Source organism: Bos javanicus, chromosome 6 (genome assembly GCF_032452875.1).
Source record: "Bos javanicus breed banteng chromosome 6, ARS-OSU_banteng_1.0, whole genome shotgun sequence".
In the NCBI taxonomy this organism is placed as follows: Eukaryota; Metazoa; Chordata; class Mammalia; order Artiodactyla; family Bovidae; genus Bos; species Bos javanicus.
In genome coordinates this window covers 37,598,858-37,623,784 of record NC_083873.1, presented here as the reverse complement: position 1 = coordinate 37,623,784, position 24,927 = coordinate 37,598,858, and the positions used below count along the sequence as shown (strand labels likewise).

The 24,927-nt window shown below is 37.3% G+C and overlaps 2 protein-coding genes across 3 annotated transcripts in view; one reads left to right on the top strand and one right to left on the bottom strand.

Annotated features, from left to right (window-relative positions):
* Window positions 1-24,927, bottom strand: part of NCAPG (non-SMC condensin I complex subunit G) — a 76,926-nt gene that overhangs the window by 37,596 nt on the left and 14,403 nt on the right. Inside the window, exons 1-7 of one of the 2 annotated variants that reach the window (XM_061419756.1) lie at window positions 8,972-9,180; window positions 7,640-7,846; window positions 6,987-7,215; window positions 4,890-5,035; window positions 4,522-4,606; window positions 3,348-3,540; window positions 2,720-2,869 (exon numbers count right to left, since the gene is read on the bottom strand). In XM_061419756.1, the coding sequence (XP_061275740.1) occupies window positions 2,720-2,869; window positions 3,348-3,540; window positions 4,522-4,606; window positions 4,890-5,035; window positions 6,987-7,215; window positions 7,640-7,846; window positions 8,972-9,082 (1,121 nt within the window). In that variant the 5' untranslated portion in view covers window positions 9,083-9,180. Of the gene's footprint in view, window positions 1-2,719; window positions 2,870-3,347; window positions 3,541-4,521; window positions 4,607-4,889; window positions 5,036-6,986; window positions 7,216-7,639; window positions 7,847-8,971; window positions 9,181-24,927 lie in introns of those variants that run through there. The other variant, XM_061419757.1, reaches the window with a different exon arrangement.
* Window positions 9,337-23,025, top strand: DCAF16 (DDB1 and CUL4 associated factor 16). The gene is made up of 2 exons (XM_061419760.1): window positions 9,337-9,514; window positions 19,415-23,025. Exon 2 carries the CDS (start codon window positions 20,035-20,037, stop codon window positions 20,683-20,685), a length of 651 nt encoding a protein of 216 aa, XP_061275744.1. The 5' UTR covers window positions 9,337-9,514; window positions 19,415-20,034; the 3' UTR covers window positions 20,686-23,025.

The following is a 24,927-nucleotide window of genomic DNA, read 5'->3' as shown; positions in this document are numbered from 1 at the left end:
GTCCCTTTTCCTTACTCAAATTTAATAAGCCTCATTTAACAGCCCCAATCTCTCTCTTTATGTGAACACCTCAATTAACAGGAAATTGTTTCCTATTAGCATTCAGAGTCACTGACTCTTCCTGTTACAAAATGTTATAAAATGCCTGAAAATTTGAGATCAAGAAACAACTTTTCCATTTCATTTTGCTTCTGTTCCTGAGAAAACTATTCCTATCTAATGACATTGCTCCAAAAAGAAAATCATCCTGTTTAAGTATTATTTCAATAATTAAATATAATCTTTAAATCTTTTCATAAGTGAAAAAAACAAGTTGATTCAAGTAAATTAATTAAAAACTTACAAAGCGACAAAGGATATATAAAAATCACTGATCTCTCAAAGTCAGAAGAACTGAACTCTTCACAAGAATTAATCTGTGAAGCAGTCTTTGAGATGTTTTCTGTTATTTAAATATTTAACATATCCTCATACTTTCTTGTATTTTCTCAATCTATGAGCATTTATTACTTTTATGTAAACATGTGTTATTTAACACTGCATTAAAAACACTCCTTTTGGCCCTTTGCTGTTCACCTGAGCTATCACAACATAATTAATCGGCTGTTTGTTGTTGTTCGGTTGTTCAGTTGTGTCCGACTCTTTGCAACCCCATGGACTGCAGCACACCAGGCTTGCCCTATCCTTCACCATCCATATCCCAATACAAAATAAAAAGTTAAAAAAAAAATCATTTCTTTTTGGAACATTTCAACATGGCCCAAACTGCATTATAATGAATATTCCAATTAAAGCCTGAAGTAATTACCATTAAAACTCTAAGCAGATTCCCACGTTTCTCATGTTACTATGAGTTCAAGCTCTAAGTCTTCATATTGGCTCATATTTAAGATATTTTTAAGTTCAATGTTTTGCATACAAAATTCAAACACATTCTTAGCTTTGCTCTCTAACTTCTATGTGGAGCCACTATAAGCAAAAGCTTTCCTGGTGGCTCAAATGGTAAAGAATCTGCCTGCAATGTGGAAGACCTGGGTTCGATCCCTGGGTCTAGAAGATCCCCTGGAGAAGGGAATGGCTACCTACTCCAGTATTCTGGCCTAGAGAATTCCATGGACAGAGGAGCCTGGTGGGTTCCAGTTCATGGGGTTGTAAAGAGTCAGATAGGACTGAATGACTAACACTTTCACTTTCATAAGCAAAAGCATAATTCTATATTCCCCCCAAAAAAGAATTCACACCCATAATTCATACTGTATGAAAAGCTTTTTTAAAAAATGCATCAAAACCAGGACTTCCTGGTGGTCCAGTGGTTAAGACTCTCTGCTTCCACTGAAGGGGGCACAGGTCCACTCCCTGGTTGGAGTGGATCCAACCAGATCCCCACAAGGTGCAGTCAAAAAAAAAAAAAAGGAACCAAAATCATGAAGTTAAAAAATCTACACACCAATATTCATTAAAATATATATATATATAACCTTTGGCCCAGCAATTCCACCTCTTGGAATCAACTCTACAAAATCCCAAACAAACATAAAAATGTAAAGAAAGTTTAAGACACCTTTATCAGTGAAAACTGAGAACATCCTAAATGTCCATCAACCATCAAGAGAAAAGCAAATTAAATATTACCACCATACTATGAAGTGACATGCTGTTAAAACTGTGATAGATTTGCATCTACCAATATATAATGATCTCATGTATCAGTAGTTGAAAAAAAAGCAAAGATATGTATAGTCTGTGTTATAGTGTTAAAATTATGCATTTAATGTGTGTCTCTAAATGCAGAGAAAGAGGGTTTGGAATTGTATGCCCCAAACTGTTTAGATATCAACTCTATGGAGATTGAGGAATTAGGAGATAAGAGGAAACATATTTATTCTATGTACTTCTGTATTTGAATTTTTCACAATGCATTCATGTTTTACTTATACAAGTTTACTTGTATAATTGTAAAGTGATCTAAGTAGAAATCAGGATAATTCAAATAAATAAAAGATATTTTGAAAAAACTTTCTAACAAACAAAAAGCCAAACAGTGACAATTTTAATAAATACTAAAACAGGCCACAGGGATCCACCCAGTCAATTGGAAAACTATTGCTTGCCCATGCACCATATCCAGCCTGTTTCTTGTTTTTGTACAGCGTGAAAGCTAAGATTTTTACATCTTTATATGACATACATATAAATACATAAGTAAAAATATGTACATGTGAAAATTACATGAAATTCAAATTTTAGTGTCCATAAAAGTTAATGAAAGTTTTATCAGAAAACAGCCAGATCTATTCATAACATATTTTGTGGCTGCTTTTGCAGAGTCACAGCAAATTGAGTCACTGTGAGAGAGACAGTCTGGCCCACAGAAATATTTACTAAATATATGTACTACCTGGCAGTTAGAAAAGGTTTGCCAACAAATTTCAAAAGGGAGTACACCATTGTCAACCTTACAAAAAGTGTTCATCATCACGTCTGAACAATTTTAAGAAAATGTCCCAAAACATACTGACTTTGGTCTTTTAGTATACTGAGCAGCACAGGATATTCTCTAGAGTTTCAGTGTACATACCTATTTTTCCTTGTCTGTCAAAAAAACTGGATTTTAACTTATTCTTAATCAAGCATGGCTCTGAGGGAGGGGGCTGGAAAGTTAACACACAACAACACAAGTACAACACAAGCACAGTCCAAACCGAAGGAAAACTTTTACCTCAGTAAATACTCTGCATATACTACAGGCTCTGGCAAAATCTGCTCTAAAAATTCTTCACCTTCTTCTCCTTTTGATTTCAAATGTTCACAAAGGACACGCCAATACAAAGCAAATTCAGGAGTTAATGTATCTGCTGGAATCAATTTCCTTCATTTAAAAAGCAAAGAATAAGATATCTTAATATCCAGTGAATATTTGAACACAAAAAAAATTTGAACCGAGTAGAAAACTGGGAATAAGCAGCTTTGATTTATAACCACCACCTCTTTAATTGCAAAGTCATTAATTTATCCACACAAAAAAGAATGAAGATAGTTAGACAAAAAGGAAAAAGAAAGACTCAAATAAGCAAACATAATAGGGATGCATGCTGTTGGACTTTTCATGGTAGGCCTAATGCAAACATAAAAGTAATAAAACAAAACAAAAAATGGAAAGTAGTCTAAGTGGTGAGTTCTTATATAATGAGGAAAAAAAGGGAAAAAAGACATTCACCAGAGCAAAGAAAACCTAAGAGGTCTCAGTAAAAGATGCCGATACAATCTTAAGTAATGGTAAAAGGGACTACTTTTAAGTACAGAAGTTCATCAATTATCATATTTCAAATAATGAGAACTTTATATACCTGCCGTCATTATTTTTACAGATTTCTGCCAGTTCATTAAGAGGAGTCATGGAAAACAAGGCATTGAGAACAGAGACTGCTACTTCAGAAGAATTTTCCACATCCAATCGATGAAGCAACTCTAATATATTTCCTTCAGTAAAACGTAACCAGCCTTGGAGAAGATGCTTCTGCATTGCTTGTTTCACAGCATCTGTTAAGTCATTGGAAACATAGGTGAACCAAGTTCCCCTCTAGCTTCCATCTCCTATATTTTTTGTGCTTTAATTAATTTTTATCAGATCAATGTTAACATTTAAGTCGATATTTACTACAAAAGTGAAACCAGACAGAGACAAAACAAAGCGTACTAAAGAAAAAATTAAAAGAATGATATCACAAGTCACTATGATCCTCATTTTCAAGTGAAAATGGAAAAGATCAGAACCAAATATATAACCACTACCACAGCCTAATATTTTTGCATTCCTTCTTTCATTGAGTTCATTGGGCTTCAGATGTTAGACTATATATAATACCTATTATTTCACTTGTTGCCTGACTTCATGTATTATACAACTGATATTTGCAGTAGTGAATCATACAGGCAATATCACTGAAAAACCTTATTCTTAGTTTTTAAAGTCATCCTAGTTATTAGTCCTTCAAACTCAGGTTTTCTTGCTGTGGCAAAATTAAGCCATTGGAGACTTCTCATGGGGTTTGGAAATTTAAAATATATCATTCCTCGTATCACTACGGTAAGTCAATTCTCCAATTGTAAAAGAGAAAAGGTGGGAAACAGGGAAATTACATTGGTCTGACCATTTCTACTTGTTTTAGATGTACAGAACACATTCATAGCAGGATATACACAAAAGGGATAAGATAGCATTTTTTTTTTAAGAGAGAGGGCTGAAAAAGAGATTCTGCCCTACTGCTGACGTAGGTTATTTTTACAGCCTTAAACTCTAGTTTCTCCATACACCAAACACAGAAAAAAACAAACTGAGCTACTTCTAAGAACCAAGATCTTGAAAAATGTCTTCTATACAATACACCTAGATAAACTTTGACAGGCTGTGGAAATGATAGATTTACCTGATCTAATTTATTAATAGGACACTCTTTCCTAAACCTTTTAGTTTGACCTCAAAATCTACTAAAGTTTTATGTATAAAGATGTTTAAATTACCTGATCGGTCATTGAGACCTTGTTGAAGGAGCATTACTCTCTGAGCAATGGACAGAGCTCTCATGTGAACCTTTTCAGCTAAAACCTTTAAGAGACAGTAAAAAATGGCCATTAAACTCAATATAATTTATGCATTTTATAACTAGTAATATCTCCTTCACCTAAGAAAATTATCTACAATCTCCAAAAAAATTAATACCCGGCCACACAATAATGCGATAGGATTCTACCTAAATTATTTATACTCTGTCCATAAAAATCTCAATTGAAGAAATTGTTACATGCCAAATATTTTTCAAAGGTATTTTAAGATTATGGCTTCTTGTCTTTTTAAGAACAGGTCTACACAAGACACTGGACTTATTTACCTGATAAGCCAGCTTTCTGACAGTTTCTTTCACATCCTTGGTGCGCCCAACAATTTTTGGCAAAGTCTTTGCTGATGGCGCAATACATGATAACACTGCCCGCCTAACTTCTGGATTTGAATCATTTTCAATCAAAGTAGCATATGCTAAAAATAGAGTAATAATTTTAGTACAGCAACAAAACATTTATTTAGCCATAGTCATAAGATAGCCCATATTTCATAATCTTTATAATGATAAAAATACTATATTTTAGTCTTACACATTTAATTTTAGCTGAAGATTCTTTTCTGCCAACATCCCTTGAAAAGGACAGAATGAGAAAGCAGTCAATACACTGGGCATAAAGGCTAAAACCGAAAACAAATAATCCTAAAAACCATGAAAAATCCATCATTCAGATTATGTCTTTGCTACTCAAGATTTAGAAAAAAGTCTAAGCTGGAAGGCAGTTTATTTTAAACTAATATGGCTTTTATAAAGAGGTCATTGTTTTAATTTTTAATAAACCTAAAAAGAGAGAACTTCTAGTTTTGCTGAACAAAATTCATTTCCTGTATTTAAATACTTACCTCTAGATTTTCCTCAGCTTTATCATCAAGTATATGTTAACTATTAAACATACATATTTTACACATTATTATGTCCTTCATTTAATACCAAAAAATAGCAACTACCACGAGTTATTAAAATTATAAAGATAGTAACAGAGACAAAGAGAAAAACAAATCAGAAGAGTTCCCAAAAGAAGCCTAGTCATACATAAAAAAGTGGAATACGACTCTCTTTACAAGCCAAGGTAAAGAAAGATTTCTTAAATAAAATAAAGTACAAACCATAAGAGATTGGTAATTTTGACATTAGGAATTTTTCCAACAAAAGACATAGTGAAGTGGTGAAATAATCCATCTAAAGTAGGAAGATCTACAATCCATATAACCCAATGGTTTCCCTTCAGAATATATAAAGAACTCCAATTAATAAGATAAGTCAATAGAAAAATGAGCAGAACACATTAACAGGCATTACACAGAAGAAATAAAATTGGTTGCTAAATATTGAAAAGATGCATAACAACGACATGATATATATAATCAGATAAACAGAAATTTAAAAATATGACAATACCAAACATTGGAAAGGATAGGGCTCAATGAACAGTTTTATAGTTATTGGAAATATAAATTGATAAACTGTTTTGTAGAATACCTGCACCTTATCCAATAAAGCTCATGACATATACCAACAAGTCAACCCTTAGGTATACATCCCAGAAAAATTGTGCACCAGAACCCATGTATAAAAAAGTTCATAGCAACAACACTGTATTTTAACAGGGGAAAAAAATGCAAACAACTAAAAGGTCCATCAATATCAGAAACAATTGTCTTATACTCATACAGCAGAATGTTATAAGTCAGCAAATAAATATATCAACATGGATGAATGTTAGAAATAATGTTGAGAGCACAGAAATATATAGTATGATTCATAAAACATACAAAATGATAGAAAAACTTCACATTATTTAGAGGTATATACATGTGGTTGGGCTTCCCAGGTGGTAGTAAAGAATCTGTCTGCCAACGCAGGAGATGATCCCTGGGTCAGGAGATGATCCCTGGGTCAGGAGATCCCCTGGAGGAGGAAATGACAACCCACTCCAGAATTCCTGCCTGAAAAATCCCATGGACAGAGGAGCCTGGTGGGCTACAGTCCATGGGGTCTCAAAGAGTCAGACACTACTGAGTGACTGAGAACACACACACGTGTATAACTGTTCAAACAAACAAAAGGCAAAAGAATAATTAAACAAAAATTCAAAATAATCATTAATTCAGAGGGAGAGTGACAGAACTGGAGTGGACCTAAGATAAGCTTCAAAGGTACTGATGATATTTTTTCTTTTTTTTTTAAGTTGGATGGTGGCTACTTGAGTTTAAGATGTTTCTTAATATATGTTTCAAAATCATATTATATATGTGTACATATATATGAACTATACTCTTCCATAATACGTCATAATAAGAAAATTCATCTGCTGAGAATTTAACAAAATCAACGAAACTGAAAAAGGATTTAGGGAGCTATACATACCATTAACCACTGGGCATTCATCATCTTTGGGATCCTGAAGGCGTGAAAGAGCAAGAACTGCCTGTATCCTTACATTTGGAACTTTATCTTTCAATCTAATAAGCATGGCTTCATTAATTTTATCAAACAAATCATCATCAATTTGGGCATTTTCTGGCATATTTCCCAAGAGCTTGTTTATGAGCTGGCACGCTCTAAATCTAACTGCATTGCTGTTTGCTTCATGAGACTAAAACAGAAACAAATCAAAATTTATTTCAAGTCACATACCATTATTAACTTGCAAAAAAACCTTGATCCATAGGCATACTAAATACACATTCCATACCACAAAGACTCAAAATATACATAGTCTAAAGCATTCACTAAATTACAAAAGCATATTCATTCCTCTTTGTAGGAACTCTCACTTCTAAAATAGAGAACCCATTTAAAACAAATGTTTATAAGAATTGGCTTAGAATGGTCATTAAAAATTTAATGCAGAGCTATTTTTAAAAGTCCACATTTTAATCTTAACGACAGCTCTAATATTTCCTTTACATTTCTCAATTATCAGATATTTCATTCCCTAAGATGCACAAACTCCTATGGCCCTTTTAAAATAGCAAAATTTTCTATACTATTCTCCTGAAATTCTAGTTTTCCTATACCTTTAATAGAAAAGTAAGCAAATAATTTAAAATGCCACCATCCTCCTCCTCCTCCTCATCATTTTCCATATCTGATTGGTGAAATGAAGTAACAAACTTTGCGGCAAATTCTATTACTCTTTCCACAGCTGGTTCTCGTTTATAGACCACCATAGCATATTTAAGGTAATGAACAAACTCCTCATGAAAATCTGTTTTGTCATCCACCTGAAAGAGAAAAGAAACTGCATGGATTAAATCCTTTTTTCTCAACATTACTCTAAAACGCTGAAAACACCAGCCCTACCACAAACTAAAATCATTATTTAGTAAACTCTCACTTATCCAAACCATCGAAATAAATCTGCACAAATCTCTCTCTAGAGAAATGTACTTCTCCCAGGAAGAAAACAAACGTGAATTTTGACAGTGAAAAGAATTCTTCCGATATTTTTTTCAACACTCTTTAATTCTCCATATGATGCCTTGGTACCAGTTTAGTAAAAATCTGCTTCTTTATGAACAATCCAAAATCAATAACAGCGTCTGCATTTTACCAAATTACCTTTAATGTGCGTGGGCGAGTAGTCGCTGCAGTTGCGTCTGACTCTTTGCGACCCTATGGACTGTAGCCTGCCAAGTTCCGCTGTCCATGGAATTCTCCAGGCCAAGAATACTGGAGAATACCAGGGCAAGAATGCCATGCCCTCCTCCAGGGGATCTTCCCGACTCAGGGATCGAACCCGCGTCTCCTGAGGCTCCTGAACTGCAGGCGGATTCTTTACCGCTGAGCCACAGGGGAAGCCCATTACCCTTAATATTACACAGCAATCCCTTTCCGATAACAACTTTCACATCCTGTCTCATATCCTCAAGCCCTATTATACTGACATAATTTTTCTAGCACCTCAAGATAATTTATTTTCCAGAAATCCATTGTCCTATTCGTCTCAAGGCTTCATTCAAAAGGAAGCAAACAGTATTTACGTGACTAGGAAGAGTCTGGTGCTAACAATTAATTTGCTAATTGGTGATTTGATGCAATTTCATTGTGGCGCGAGGTTTAAGTAATTAGATGTGGGCGGTGACCAGAAGGACAACAACCGTTGAGCCACCGCGTTCAGGACCCTGGATGCAGCCCTACACTGGTCGCCCCGGTGCGCGAAAACATTTCTCTTAGATACGCCGCCAGAGAATTAACGGTCCACGCCGTAGGCCTCTTCGAACCGGGTCTGAAAGGTTGAAGAGCCTAGAGTCGTGACGAGATTTGTCGGGAGGGTAGCGGGAAGCCCCTGGGAGAGAGGCCGGGGAGGGGAGAGGCGGGGGCTCCGGACCGCGGGCGGCCGCGCTTACCGAGCCGTAGGTGCGGTTCAGCGCCACCACCAGCTTCGCCTGGTTCTGGTGAGGCTGCTGCGCCAGCTGGAAGGCCTCCTTAATCAGCAGCAGTCTCTTCTCCTTCCCCATGGCGCCAGTACCCGGCCGAGACAAAGCCTGTTCACGTTCGCCTACAACTGGCCAGACGGACCACCGTCCGCATCTCCACTGGGAGGCAGACAGTCGAGGGCGTGGTTACCGCCAAAGCGTTCAAACAACTCCCGCGGGAGAAGGAAATACCGCGAGACTACCGCGAGTGCGTACAGCGGCGAGAGCTGGAAGAGATGAATCCACCGCCTTCAACATCGCGGCTTGGGCGCATGCGCTGAGGGTCTTTTAAGCCGTTTTAATAGGGGGGCTTGGCGTTTCTAGAGAAAAGGTCATTGGCTACCCCGGAAGAGGTATCCGCTGGGAGTGCGAACCCTGTGGAGATGCGACTATTGGAGCCGAGCTGGTGGCGCTAGGCCTAATCGGGTCTTGCGGCTGGGGGTGAGGCGAGGAAGAAGAAAGAATCCTCCATGGGTGAGAACAGGGACTCTGCCTAAGGGAAGGATCCCTGCTCCCCCTAAAGGGGAGGAGTTCGTTTGGAGATGCGTGGAGGAGGGAAGGCTGGGGCGCCTGGGAGTGCTGCGCAGCGCACCGGCTTCTACTGAGAAGGGAGATGTTCCGAGGTCGTCTAATGTAGGCGAGCCGCTTTTTAATTCTGAGCGGTTGTCCTTCTGGTCAATGCCCACATCTAATTACTTAAACCTCTCCCCACAGTGAAATTGCTGGTGGAGAGTCTGCAAATGTGGGAGGCAGTTGGGGAAGAGAGGCACGAGTTAATTTAGATACAGCTTGATGTAGATGTACAGGCTTTGAAGGCCTGGTTTACAAACGTGCATGTTGATTAGTCGCCAAGTCGTGTCCAACTCTGCGATCCCAGGGACTGTAGCCCGTCAGGCTGCTCTGTCCGTGGGATTTCCCAGGCAAGAATACTGGAGTGGTTTGCCATTTCCTCCTCCACGGGATCTTCCCCACCCTGGGATCTAACCCGCATCTCCTGCTTTGGCAGGAGGGAGCCACTGAGCCACCAGGGAAGCCCCACAAAGGTACCTAAGAGCAATGTTTTCAACAAAGGAAAACACAGATTGGAAAAGGGTATAGAGATTAAGATAAATTGCCTTCCGAATTTTTTTTAATGGAGTTATTTCAGGTAAAAATCAACGTCTCCATACTACAGCCAACTAAAGAATTAGATTACAGTGCTTCATGTACGCCTTTTTCCTATCGAACTATCTTCCCTCCCCAGCAGTAATGGACTTAACTTCTTTTTTGGGGGGGGGGGGGAGATTTTCTTAATTTACTGTTAACTTTTGTGTGTTAATGACATGAATAAATCTATGAATAAGTATACTGTATTGTTTTCATGTTCTAACGTTATATGAATAATCATATTGGACCTGCTTTTTCCCATAACTGTTATTTTTGAAGTTTATTCATATTGATACTTTCATAACAGTAACTGAACACCTTATAGACCCTTTGTCTAGGAAAAGTAATCAGTGATTCATCTAGGAAGGAAAAGGAAAATTTTACTCAAGCCAACCTGAGGATTATAACCCATGAGATAGTCTTTCAAGAAGCTCTGAGGACTGTTCTGCCCTATAAAGGTCTTAAACACGATTATATATGTTTTGGAGACGAAGGGTGACTGTCAGCACATTATTGACAGTTTACACAATCCAGATCTATGGGTGTGAAGAGAGTAGTAGGTCATAGGAGACCCCTTACAAGATTGAGAAGGAAGGTTATCTCCTAGGAGGTCTGATTAGTGCAGCTGCACAACACACACTAAAGGGGAGGAAAGAGGCCCAAATGGAGAAAATTTTTACGTTTTAATTTTTCTTTTCTTGCCATGAAATTGTATTTTATTTCATTACCTTTTATGCCAAGACACTGTTTTAAGCACTTTACTTCATTTAATCCTCAGATACAACCCTTGAAACTACTTTCTGCTTTTTAAGAAGAGGAAACTGAGGTACAGATAGGTTTCTCTAATAGTCTATTGTTTGAGTATGCCATAATTTGTTCATCCATTCCCTTGCTTCATAGTCCTAATTCCTGAAATATTGTAGGTATTCAAATGCTAGTTAAAATAATAAATATGGTAGCAGTTGGAGTCCCCATAATTTCAAAATTATCAAAATGTCTAATTTCTGAAAAGGCAAGATGTGTGGGTACTTTAGGTTAATCAGCTGAGGAAAATCATAGCGGTTTAAGAGTACATGGAATATGCTTGATAATTATAATCTCACTGTAGATTAAAATGTAGAATATCTAGATAGCTGTGGTGAAAGAAACGTAGAAAGAGCGCTATTTTTTTTAACCAAGTATATCCAAAATAGCATTTCAACATGTGTTCAACATAAATTGAGAATTATTTTACACTAGCCACATTTCAAATGCTAAATGGAGCTAGTGGCTGCAGTATTAGTGTAGAACTATTCTTACTTTGGGAACCACTGAACTTACCATTTGTTTTTCATCTAAAATCAATTGGTGAACTAAAAGTTTGAACAAACTAATATTTGGAAGCATTTTTCTTACTTTGGAGCCTTTTATTGCTCAGGCTTCCTTATGCTTTGGGTGTGTGCTACCTTTGTTGCTTTTTTAACTGCAGTTCTGTTATTTCCTTTACCATATTTTATTGGATTATCTCATCACAGATTCGTACCATTTTGTCAGTTACTGAAGGGTGAGGCATTGGCCACCAGAGGTCAGCCTAACTATCTTGATTAGCTCTGTGGAGGTGAGGTTTAATAATATGTGTTTGTTCAGTATTTTTTTTAACATAATCTGAAAACTTTTTTTAAAAAGATACTGGATTACAAAAATGTCAGTTTTGGAATGGTAGAAGATAGTTGCAAACCATATATCCCATAAGGAGTTAATAGAAAAAACGTATAAGACTCATACAATTCAATAGTGAATTAATAATAATAGCCTAATTAAAAATGAGCAAAGGACCTGAATAGACAAATTTTCCAAAGAACACATGCAAATGGCCAACCACTATATGAAAAGGTGGTCAACATCATGAATCATCAGGGAAATGAAAATAAAAACCACAGTAACGTATCACTTCACATCTGTCAGAATGACTATTAAAAAGTCTAAAGATAACAAGTGTTGATGAGGATGTACAGAAAAAGGGACACTGATACATGTTGGTGGGCAGCAATATGAAAATCCCTCAAAAAAGTAAAAATAGAACTGTCATATGATCCAGGAATCCCCCTTCTTGGTATATATTCAAAGGAAATAAAATTACTATTTCAAAGATGTATCTGCATTCCCATGTTTATTGCAGCATTATTCACAGTAGCCAAGATGTGGAAATAAGTCCATCAATGAGTGAATGGATAAAGAAGATGTAACATTTATATACAGACATGATTCAATCTTTAAAAAAAAAGAAATTCTACAATTTACAGCAACATGGGTCAACCTGGAGGACATTCTGCCATATGAAATAAACCAAACAGACAAATCCTGTATGATCCTATTTACATGTGAAATCTCAAAAAGTTGAACTCAAAGTAACAGAGTAGAAAGGGAGTTATCAGTGGCTAGCGGGTAAAGGCAATGGCACCCCACTCCAGTACTCTTGCCTAGAAAATCCCATGGATGGAGGAGCCTGGTAGGCTGTAGTCCATGGGGTCGCTAAGAGTCGGACACCACTGAGCGACTTCACTTTCACTTTTCACTTTCATGCTTTGGAGAAGGAAATGGCAACCCACTCCAGTGTTCTTGCCTGGAGAATCCCAGGGACACAGGAGCCTGGTGGGCTGCCGTCTATGGGGTCGCACAGAGTCGGACACGACTGAAGCGACTTAGCAGCAGCAGCAGCAGGTAAAGGAAATAGGAAGATGCCAAAGCATACAAACTCTGGGACCTAATGTACGTTGTGGTGATGATAGTTAATTATGTATACTTGAAATTTACTGAGAGTAGATCCTAAGTGTTCTCATCACATCACATGCAAAAATAAAACAAACCTGTGAGGTGATGAATATGTTCATTAGCTTGATTGTGGTAATCATTTCACGGTGAATACATATCTCAGGATAGCATGTACATGTTAAATGTATAAAATTTGTCAGTCATACCTCAATGAAACTGGCTTTATTTTTAAAAAGATGCTATGTTAAACTCACTGCCTTTCGCTTATTTGTGTCTTGACTTTTAATGCTATTGGGGAAAAGAAATTGTAGCAATTAAACTAAGCAAACTAAAGAATTTGTATAGTAAGGCTATTTCTGAAATTACAGAAAAACCATTCTTTCAAGGTAAATTTTACATGGGAGTATATAGAGTGATTAATTCAGTTTTTATGTTTTTTGTTCAGTTACTTTATCATCATATACATATACATGTTGTTGCTAAGTCATGTCCAACTCTGCGACTCCATGGAGTGTAGCCTGCCTGGCTCTCTGTCCATGGGATTTCCCAGTAATTCAGTTTTGATATGCCTATAACTGCTTCTGCAATGGCTGAGACAGTAAAGAATCTGCCTGCAATACAGGAGACCTGGGTTTGATCCCTGAGTTGGGAAGATCCCCTGGAGAAGGAAATGGCAACCCACTCCAGTATTCTTGCCTGGAAAATCCCATGGACAGAGGAGCCTGGCAGGCTACAGTCCATGTGAGTTGCAGAGAGTCAGACATAATTGAGCAACTAACACACTCTAGTGCCTGTGGAATGTAAGAGGTTAACAGGATGGGCTCACTCTAGAATTTATAGATGCCTTCAAAGAAACTTTGTCTTATTTCTGCTACAGTAGAATGAGCCTTTTAAAGAATGCTTTGAATAGCACAATAAAGTATAGCCAATTAATAGTCTTGCAGATGGAATCTGGTTGAGTGAAAATAGTAAAACTATGAGGACAGAAGAATTAAAAGCTAAAACCTATCTCAATAAAATACAATACATTTATAATTTTTTTGTTTTCAGATTGAAGTAGGTAATATTATAAACTTTTTAAAGTATTCTTAAAAATGAAGTTTAAGTTACAAGCAATTCCCTTTGTATGGCTTTAATAGTATCTTTGTTGATCCTGTTTTTAAATATTATTTCATATGTCTATATATCTTTCTCATACATGTATATTAAAATTTTCATATTTTTGTCTTCCTAAAATAAAAGTAAAACATGCTTGTGTAGTTATAACAGGCTCTACCATTCTCTCATTAATTTTTTTTTAAAAACTTGCTAAGCCCCTAATGTGTGCCACTGCTGAGAACTAAATTAGACAAAAGAATGAGTAGAAGCCTAAGAAATAGTCTCTTATTTTATTTGGCCATGCTGCACAGCATGTGGAATCTTAGTTCCCAGAGCAGATATCTAACCTGTGTCCCCTGCATTGGGAGCATGGCATCTTTACCACTGAACTACCAGGAAGTCCCAGAGAAATGTTCTTTAGATGAACATTACTGACACGAAGCCAGCCCTTACCACCTCTATGTATTTGACCCTAGAGATGTTACAGACTTTCATTTTGAAAATCATTCTTACAGAATGGCATAAGTGGGATGTTGATACTTTGGCTTTGCTTATTTCATTTGTTGTTGTTCAGTTGCTAAGTCATGGCCAACTCTGCAATTTAACCTATGCTTTTAGTGCATCTGTGTTGCTATGTATACTTCTAATGTGCTTTCATCACATGTTACCTAGCCATTCCTCTAGGGATGGAAACTTAGAATGCTTCTAATTCTTTACCATCAAAGGTGAAGCTTCAGAATATATGTTGGTTTTCTGGAGATTTTCTTTGTTATATAAACCCAAGAGTAGAATTGCTGGATCCTGAGATGTGCAGATAGTCTAGCTAAGTAGTGCTGCCAGATTGCTCTTCAGAAAGGTTCGGTTCAGTTCAGTTGCTCAGTCACGTCCGACTCGTTGCAACCCTATCAATCGAAGCACGCCAGGCCTCCCTGTCCATCACCAACTCCCGGAGTTCACTCAGACTCACGTCCATCAAGTCAGTGATGCCATCCAGCCATCTCATCCTCTGTCGTCCCCTTCTCCTCCTGCCCCCAATCCCTCCCAGCATCAGAGTCTTTTCCAATGAGTCAACTCTTCGCATGAGGTGGCCAAAGTACTGGAGTTTCAGCTTCAGCATCATTCCCTCCAAAGAAATCCCAGGGCTGATCTCCTTCAGAATGGACTGGTTGGATCTCCTTGCAGTCCAAGGGACTCTCAAGAGTCTTCAGTCCAGTCTATAATCCCACCAATAGTGCTGGTTTCTAAAGGAATTCCTTCAGTCCCCTCACTAACACCTGGCCTTATCTATCTTCCTAATTTTTACCAAAATAATAGAATAATGTGATATCTCTTTACTCACATAGAGTTAATGGCCTGTGGATTTTTTCTTTTGTAAACTGGGTATTTTTGTCCTTTGCCCATTTCTTTATTGAGATTGCTACCTTTGTTGTTGATTTGTAATTAACTTCTTTCTTGATGTCTTTACTTCAGTCCAAAAAGGATTAATTTTGATGTGATTGAACTCATCATAGTTTGTCTTGTGCTTTATGGTTTTGTTTTTTAAGAAGTCCTCTGCTCCTAAATCACAGATATTCTCCTGCATTATATTCTAGTGAATATATAGTCTTATACTTCTCAATTAGATCTTTAATCTCTCATGAGTCCTCTTTTGTATGTGGCATTATATAAGTAATTTTATTTTTCTTCATATGAGCCAGATTTACCAATATTAATGTGCTAGATGGATTCATCCCCCCTTGATTTATGTGCTAACTTTATATTATATCCTAAAATTTTATGTGGCTCTATTTCTGAGCTTTGTTCCGTTGGACTGTTTGTTCTTATACTCCACCAGAGAAGCCCTGTTCTTATACTAACTCTACCTTATTTTAATTTCTGTAGCTTCTCTAATATGTGTTAATATCCTGTAGACCAAGAACCTCCTTTACTCTTCTGTTTAAATAGTTGGTGTAGCTATATATGGAATTTTATTCTTAACGTATGAGGATTGCATGAATTAATTTGGAAAAAAGTTATCTTTATAGTATTCATTTGTTCCATCCAAGAGCATGGAATGTCTGTTTATTTTAAATTATCTGTGTCCTTGATTAGAATTTTACAGTCTTCTTTGTAGAGGTCTTGCATATTATTGATTAGTTCTTAAATTCTTCATAGGTTTGGTCTGAGGTTTTTTTTTTCTTTATTGTGAAAGTGTTTATGTAATGTATTTTATGGTCCGTATTGCTGGTATAGAAGTTAAGAGTGCGTGTGGTCAAATCCTATCATTTTGTAGATATAGGACCCTGGACAAGTAGCTTAAACCTCATGTATAAAATGGGGACAATAAAAGTACCTATCTTACAGGATTGTTAGAATTTCAATGAGTAGTATTTGTGCAATTCCTAGAATGCTGCTGCTGCTGCTAAGTCGCTTCAGTCATGTCCGACTCTGTGAAACCCCAGAGACGGCAGCCCACCAGGCTCCCCCGTCCCTGGGATTCTCCAGGCAAGAACACTGGAATGGGTTGCCATTTCCTTCTCCAAAGCATGAAAGTGAAAAGTCAAAGTGAAGTCGTTCAGTCGTGTCTGACTCCTAGCGACCCCATAGACTACAGCCTACCAGGCTCCTCCGTCCATGGGATTTTCCAGGCAAGAGTACTGGAGTGGGGTGCCATTGCCTTCTCCAAATTCCTAGAATAGTATTTGGCAAAGAGTAAGTGCTATATAAACAAATTAATGAATATTCATAGGTTAATCTGTGAATTAGAAAAGAGATTCAGGAACCTTGAGCTTTTTTCGTAGCTCTAATAGTTTATATCTTAGGGTTTTTTTTTTTTTATTTGGATGACCATATCATCTGTAAAATAGTAGTTTTATCTCTTTACAATTCTCACCCTTTTTAAAAAATAATAATAATGTTGACTAGGACTTCCTGCCTGGAAAATCCCATGGACAAAGGAGCCTGGTAGGCTGCAGTCCATGGGGTCGATAAGAGTCGGACACGACTGAGCGACTTCACTTTCACTTTTCTCTTTCATGCATTGGAGAAGGAAATGGCAACCCACTCCAGTGTTCTTGCCTGGAGAATCACAGGGACGGGTGGGCTGCTGTCTCTGGGGTCGCACAGAGTCGGACGCAACTGAAGCGACTTAGCAGTAGCAGCAGGACTTTGGTACTTTGTTACACAGTATCAGTCATCAGGATCACCCTTATGTGATTCATTTTTAAAGAGAATATATCTAAATTTCTCATTTAGGATAATATTTGCTGAAAGTTTTTGGTAGATAAGTTTTACCATGATGAGAAAGTAGCTTTCTCTTCCAATCTGGTATAAGTGTTTTGTTTTTTTTAAGTCATAAATAGGCATTGATCAAAAACTAAGAAGAGTTAAATTTCCACAATTGATAAAATTATCTCATTTTTTTCTGTTTTATTACTATAGTGATTTATATTTATAAATTTATGAAACTGAGATGTTCTTGCTTTCAAGCTCTATATGATTATGACATTCTTTTTTTCTTTATTACACTATTACATTTCGTTAGGTAGTATCTGAAATTTTTGCAAGTAAAATGAGCCTGTATCTTTCTTAAATGCTTCATCTCTAGATTTAATTATTTATTATCCTCATGAAAGAAACTAATCAGTTTTATGCTTTTTCGCTTTTTTCTGGAACAGTTAATATAAAATATGTATTAATTTTCCTGGAAGTTTAATGGAACTCTCTTATGAGAGTGGTGTTTTTAATAGGCAGTTATTACCTTTTCACTTTCTTTAATACTGGTCTGTTTTATTCAAGTTATCTATTTCTTGTATGAATTTTAGTATTTTATATTCTTCTAGAATTTAGCCAGTTTATCTAGGTTTTCACATGTTAGCATATATTATGTTTTTACTTTTAATCTTTTTTGGAATATTTTTAAATCTCTTTCTTGATAAATCTCACCAGTTTTGTTTTTCTTATTCATAGTTTCAGAAAACTGTCTTTCAGTTTTATTAATCTATTTTTCTATTATACACTATTTAATTTCTGCCTTTATTATTTCTTTTCTGCTTATTTTGCTGTTGCTTTTTTCTGTTATCTTGAATGCCTAACTTGTGGATATTTAAACTTCCTTATTTCCTCACAAGTATATTCAAAGCTATGAATTTCTTATAGGTACTGGTTCGGCCATGACCCACAAATTTTGCCTTGTATGGTTATATTACCATTCAATCTTATATTTAATATATTTTATGATATCCATTTTACTAATCCATGAGTTATTTAGTTTCCTAACCAATAATTACTTTTAACAGCTACTTTTATTGCACTATGGTCAGAAAATTTAATCTAAATGAAATTGACCCTTTGGAATCTAGTTATGCTTTATAATTTAATGCATGAAATATTTCTGTGTTTGTGTTTTATAGTTCCTAGAGCATATTAATATTTTTAACTGTTTCAGAATGCTTATATCTCTGTTTATATTCCCCCCTCAGTTCTATTAGTCATTACCTGAGAAACTTTAAGGATGTGCTTTTAGGTTCGTAGACATTTATTATGAGTATATCACTTTTATTCTTTCACTTTTACCTGTATTATAACATCCATCTTTGTTCCTTATATTTTCTGGTTTGAAATATTTTTTATTGGGTATTAAGATTGCTATCTGAGCTTTATTCTGGTCCACAGTTACCTGATAACATCTTTTTTCATATTTCTGGTTTTGACCTTTTTGGGTCTTTTTGCTTTAAAGTATGTTACTGAATCTTATTTTGTTTTGTTAATTCATTCTGAGTGTCTGTCTTTTAATTATGAATTTAAGCTGTTTATAGTCATTGTAATTCCTGCTATTATTAAAATTTATACCTGCCATGATCTGTAGAGTAGTCATAGGACCACAACCTCTCTGAGTCCCAGCAAGAGTTCTAACATCTAGAAACTACAATGGGGACAGATTTCCTAAAACTAATGCCAAGAAGCACCTCTAAAGATAAAAAGGTACCTTTTACAGCTCCCTATTTGGAGTTTGGAGCATAAGCAGTCTGCTTTGGTAGATAATTATCTGGTCTAGGTGAATAGGTGAAGTCGCTCAGTCGTGTCCAGACTCTTTGCGACCCCATGGACTGTAGCCTACCAGGCTTTTCCATCTAGAACTGCATAGTAAAAAACAAACTAGTCCAGGCATGTACCAACAAAGGATTAAAGTGGCCCCAGGCTCTCCTTCCCAGTTTTGTCATGGTAGGAGCCAGTCCCAGTTGGAGAATCTGCCTAAGTTTATGTGCTGAAGATGGGAAAGCCAGTAAGGCTTCTTGCTTAGCATCAGTGTGCTTGGATACTCTATGAAGTTAGATGGATAATAATGTTACCCAGTGCTTTCAAGCTTTAATATCATTTCTGGAGTCTTCTCATTCACAGGTTAAGGCTACCTTTGCAGATGGTCCAGCAACTAAGTCGCCAGTTTCCAAGGGCATTTGCACCATCTATGGAAAACATCGGATCATTGCACACCAGACAGATCCTTGGCAACTCATCCCACCATCCCCCTGCACAAAAGTTACTGCACCAGCAGACAAAGAAGGCAATCACTGAGTTTCTTTTCATTACCAAATAGATACAATATCTCTGCCAACAAAAAAGAGTACACAAAGTGTCTCTTCATGAAATCGCAACCAGTTGAGACCATGCTAAGCAAATCAGCTTGTCTATAGGATGACCTCTTCTTTTCTTCAGTAGCCAGGATTTGAAGGAGAGACTCTGACCTGTGCCACTGGTAAGTGACTAACTTTTACACACTGAACTGGTGCTGAGAACTGAACTGTCTTCTTTGTAAGTGAAGAATATACAACATAATCTTGAAGAACTGTACAGTGTGGCAAGCCAGAGGCATACTATGTGTGTATAACAGACTGAGAAACAAGTGAATCTTATTGAAACAATTTCTCATCTTTTGCTTTATTTGCCAGTGTCAGTGTTTTGCTGGCTTAGATTGTTACCTTTTTCTGGTACCTTTTTTCCTATACTGTTGGTCTATTTTAATGGGTCCTAGAAATCCCTCTCCTGATCCCTTATCAGAATCAGAAAGTGAGGAAGAAGAAAACACTAACTACCTAAATGAGAGTTCTGGGGAAGAGTGGGATTCCTCTGAAGAAGAGGACCCTGTGGTGCCCAACCTAACACCTCTTGAGAGTCTTGCCTGGCAGGTTAAGTGCCTTTTAAAATATTCTACAACTTGGAAACCTTTAAATCCTAATTCCTGGTTATATCATGCTAAACTCCTGGATGCTAGCACACCAGTCCATATACTTCGAGAGATAGGTCTGAGACTCTCTCATTGCTCCCATTGTGTACCCAAACTGGAACCAATTCCTGAATGGCCTCCTCTGGCTTCTTGTGGAGTACCACCTTTTCAAAAGCCCCTTATAAGTCCCAGCCGGCTTTCTAGAGACCATGCCACTCTAAATGGAGCGCTGCAGTTTGCCACCAAACAGTTAAGTCGAACATTGAGTAGAGCCACCCCCATACCTGAATACCTAAAACAGATTCCTAATTCCTGTGTTTCTGGTTGTTGCTGTGGCTGGTTAACTAAAACAGTTAAGGAAACAACCCGCACTGAACCCATCAACACTACTTATTCCTACACTGACTTCCAAAAGGCAGTTAACAAACTCCTAACTGCATCACTATAAAAAACCCACCCACCATTCATTCTCCTCTCATGTTCCCAGATGAGAAAGGAACACAGTTAACACAGCCCACAGTTGAGAAACAAATGTCTTCTCAGACAAACTATGCCCTGTCTTCAGAAGCCAAAGTACCATCCAGTACTAAATACATACCCCAAGAGTCCTGTAACTCAACTACAGAAGATGTGCAGTGCAAGCATTCCCTTTGAAAGACCCTGTGGATGAGATGAGAACTTCAATAGAGAATTGGTTAAAAGGGACCTTTTTACAAAAAAAAATAAGTTGACTATTCTCCACACTCAGTTCTCCCCACAATTTACTCTGCTTGTCTAATGGACTTAACTAGATACCTAATTATTAATGGGAAGGAAAAGTAGGCCACTATCCCATTGGTTACCCAACCTTCAGAATAGCCATTGTGGAAACTGGTAAATTAGCTACTGCTAATAACACCTTTCTGAGCATACTTTTCTCTAAGCTAAGTCGCTTCAGTCGTGTCCGACTCTGTGTGACCCATAGACGGCAGCCCACCAGGCTCCCCCGTCCCTGGGATTCTCCAGGCAAGAACACTGGAGTGGGTTGCCATCTCCTTCTCCAATGCATGAAAGTGAAAAGTGAAAGTGAAGTCGCTCAGTCGTGTCTGACTCTTAGCGACCCCATGGACTGCAGCCTACCAGGCTCCTCCGTCCATGGGATTTTCCAGGCAAGAGTACTGGAGTGGGGTGCCGTTGCCTTCTACTTTTCTCTAATACTCATTTTCAGAGAGGTTCTTGAATTAAATAGAATAACTGGACAAAATAAAATGGTAGGACTATGGATTTACCTCCCAGTTTTATATTGATAGTCCTGCATAGGGCACCCTTTAGGGGTTCCTATTTGAGGGGAGGGAGTGCAGTGCAGCAGTGTGTAGTCACTTAGTTGTCCAACTGCAACCCCGTGGACTGTAACCCACCAATGTAGTAGTAGCCTACACTACTTCAGATGTATTATTGGACCTGCAGTTACAGCATACACATTTTATAAGCTCCCGCCAGGCTGTCTCTAGATGAACTGGCTTGTAAGATCATGTGTGTGTGTGCTCAGTCTTGTTTGACTCTGCAACCCCATGGACTATAGCCTGCAAGGTTCTTATATCCATGGAATTTTCCAGGCAAGAATACTGGAGTGGGTTGCCATTTCCTACTCCAGGGAATCTTTCTGACCCAGAGATGAACCTGCATCTCTTTCGTCTCCTGCATTGACAGGCGGATTCTTTACCACTGCATCATGTGAGAAGCCTTATAAGATCATACATGGAGTTTAAACAGACACTTGCTCTGTAGGGAATATATTTCCAGCATCCTGGTATCTAGACTTTAGTTGGTAGCAAATTAAACACATTCCAAAAGACCAATAGGAAAGAAAAGCATTTATGCTAGTGAATGAAAGTATTTTATCTATATGTTTCCTGGAGCAGTATTCATGCACTTTCCACATCTGTTGCAAACTTTTTAGGAACCCTTCTAACTTTAAAGAACTTGACTGCATAAAATCTCAGCCTAATACAATCTGAAGTGTTTCTGTGTCTAACTTTATATTTTTTTCTGGTTGAATAGAAAGCATTCATAGCCTTGCAAATGAGTCTTGCTGTGTCAAAACATAGAAATCAACATACATAAAATGTATGAGGCCAGTAAGTCTTTTCACACACCTATAATTAAGAGGAAATCTGTATGTGATCCTGGTTGGCTGGGCATCTAAAGGGAATCAGAAAATAGATTGTTAAAGGTATATATATATATATATAGCCTTCCTTATTTTAGTTTTGCTTTTTCCTGTTCTCCATAATTAAGTGCTGTATACAATGTGGCATCAAAAAATGGAAGCATTAATGGAATCACAAGTTCTATAAATGTATAGCAACTTTGAGAAAGAAGAATGTTTCTAACCTAATGAGAAATTTCTACTGAGCGTTAGTTGTTTCATCTTAAGGAAAAGGAGGGAATTATAGTGGGTAGAAAAAAATATTTGTTAATGGAAAATTACTGAATTGAAACCATATGTTAGTATAACTGAATGTAACAGTAACTGCTCCTATGTAGATATTCTATGAAATTGGTTTTTTTTTTAATGTTACAAAAACATGTTTCTTTTTTTCAAAGGGGGAGGTGGGAAGAAGTAGGGAGATCTGAAAATTAAAATGTTGATGTTTATGTAACCGTAATATGTTCCTTTTTCTGTGTGTGTGCATGCATGTGTATAAAAGTGCCTTGAACACATGAGCACATCTTTGCTGTTCATTCCAAAAGGAAGCCTTTTCCCGGCTTCCCAGCTGAATAAAGCAATAGCTTTGTACATGCTGAACAGAGTATGGTTATTTGTTCCTAACAAAATGAAATAGATTCTACTTTGCTTAAGGCATATTCAACATTCACTAAGTGCTAAATAGAGTCCATAGAGATACAGTGGATCTCGTAGGAGATGACTTGGCTGTCCTAGGAAAGAAATATAATTGAAGAAAGTGTTAGATATTCAGTCCAAACCTAGGTTTGAACCCATTTGTTTGTATATATTAAGTAGTTTCAGGTTGCACAAAATGATAGGTACCCGAATAAGCCTTAAGACTTTACTTCTTTTTGTGTGTCATGAGTGTGGGTGGGGCTAGGGGTCAGTTAACTACTTTCACACTCTCTCTCTCCATGGGCCTTGGTTAAATTAAGTCACCATAATTAGGATTAAGAAGGATGAGTTTATTCTCTATTTATCGAAATATTTATCAAAGAGGTGGGAAAAGGGATTTCTAAACCAACAGACATCAGTGTTACTTAAAGGTATTATTCTTTCTTGGTGCAAATAGTCTCTTTTTGTTGAAGCAGTCCAGGAAACTTGAGCCCAGAAGACCATAATCATGTTTTTTAAGCCAGTCAGCTTCCTAACAGAAGGAAGAAATCTAGACATGGCAGGAAGAGGGTAGATGTTAAGTCACCTTTAGGGAATTATCTTGTTGGGACTCCTATCACAACTATCCATCTAAAAGTTTCTTCTCTATGATGAAAATAGTGTTTTGATACTAGAGTAGATTCCTAAAGCAATTAGGACTTTAGTTCTAGTCAGTTGGGTTGTTTGCTTACTGATAACGTAAATTATCTTACATCCCTAACAAATGATATTCTTTTGCCTCCATTGTTAGAGAACCTCAGCATCTTTTGGAGCAGCCCATTAGTTTTAAATAGAGATATAGTTGTTCATCTAATAACATTATGGAGTGACTACTATAATTCAAGATACTACTGGGAGTACAAAATTAAGATACATAAGAAGTTAGTTTCAAAATGTATTGAACCAGTGTGAATTACCCCAAGGCTTTTGGCTATTAGTGCTTATTTACTGTGAGCTAGAGTCAGGCTCCACCCCACTCCAGTACTCTTGCCTGGAAAATCCCATGGATGGAGGAACCCGGTAGGCTGCAGTCCATGGGGTCGCTAAGAGTCGGACACGACTGAGCGACTTCACTTTCAATTTTCACTTTCATGCATGGGAGAAGGAAATGGCAACCCACTCCAGTGTTCTTGCCTGGAGAATCCCAGGAATGGGGGAGCCTGGGCTGCCGTTTATGGGGTCGCACAGAGTTGGACACGACTGAAGTGACTTAGCAGCAGCAGCAGAATCAGGCTCACAGTAAATAAGCTTACTCCTTACACTGGCTAGTAATTATTTGAAAATGAGACAGCCATCTAAGCATAGTGGAAATTCACATGGAGAACACACCCCAACAATTAAACCCAACAAGAGGTAGTCAGATAAGGGAATACATAAAATGAATAGGTATCTTATACACAGATTTAAATTGTATATACTGAATTCACAAGGCAGTGGCACACAAAAATCAAGACCCGAAGTGTTTTGCTCATATGACTGAGGTATATATGTAAAGGCCCAAAAAGTCTGGACTTCTCAGACTTCATGAGACAACTCTGTACAAGCCGCTGCCTTAATATAAGTCTACAAATGAGCAGTATCCATTGTACGGAGGGGAATTGAAGGAGCTACACTAACTGACACCAACCACCAGGTATTGTGTCTACTTGGCTGTTACTAAAGGAAAGTATGGTGGGTGTGTCTTTGCCAGTTTTGAAACAAGTGTAGTTAATGGCTACATGTTTGAGTCTGATCCTTGTATACAGTCTTCTAATCTGTTTCTATTGGTGGCAGCAGTGGGATTATGTTCTATAAAATTTTTGTAAGTAAGACTAAGGAAGGAATGTC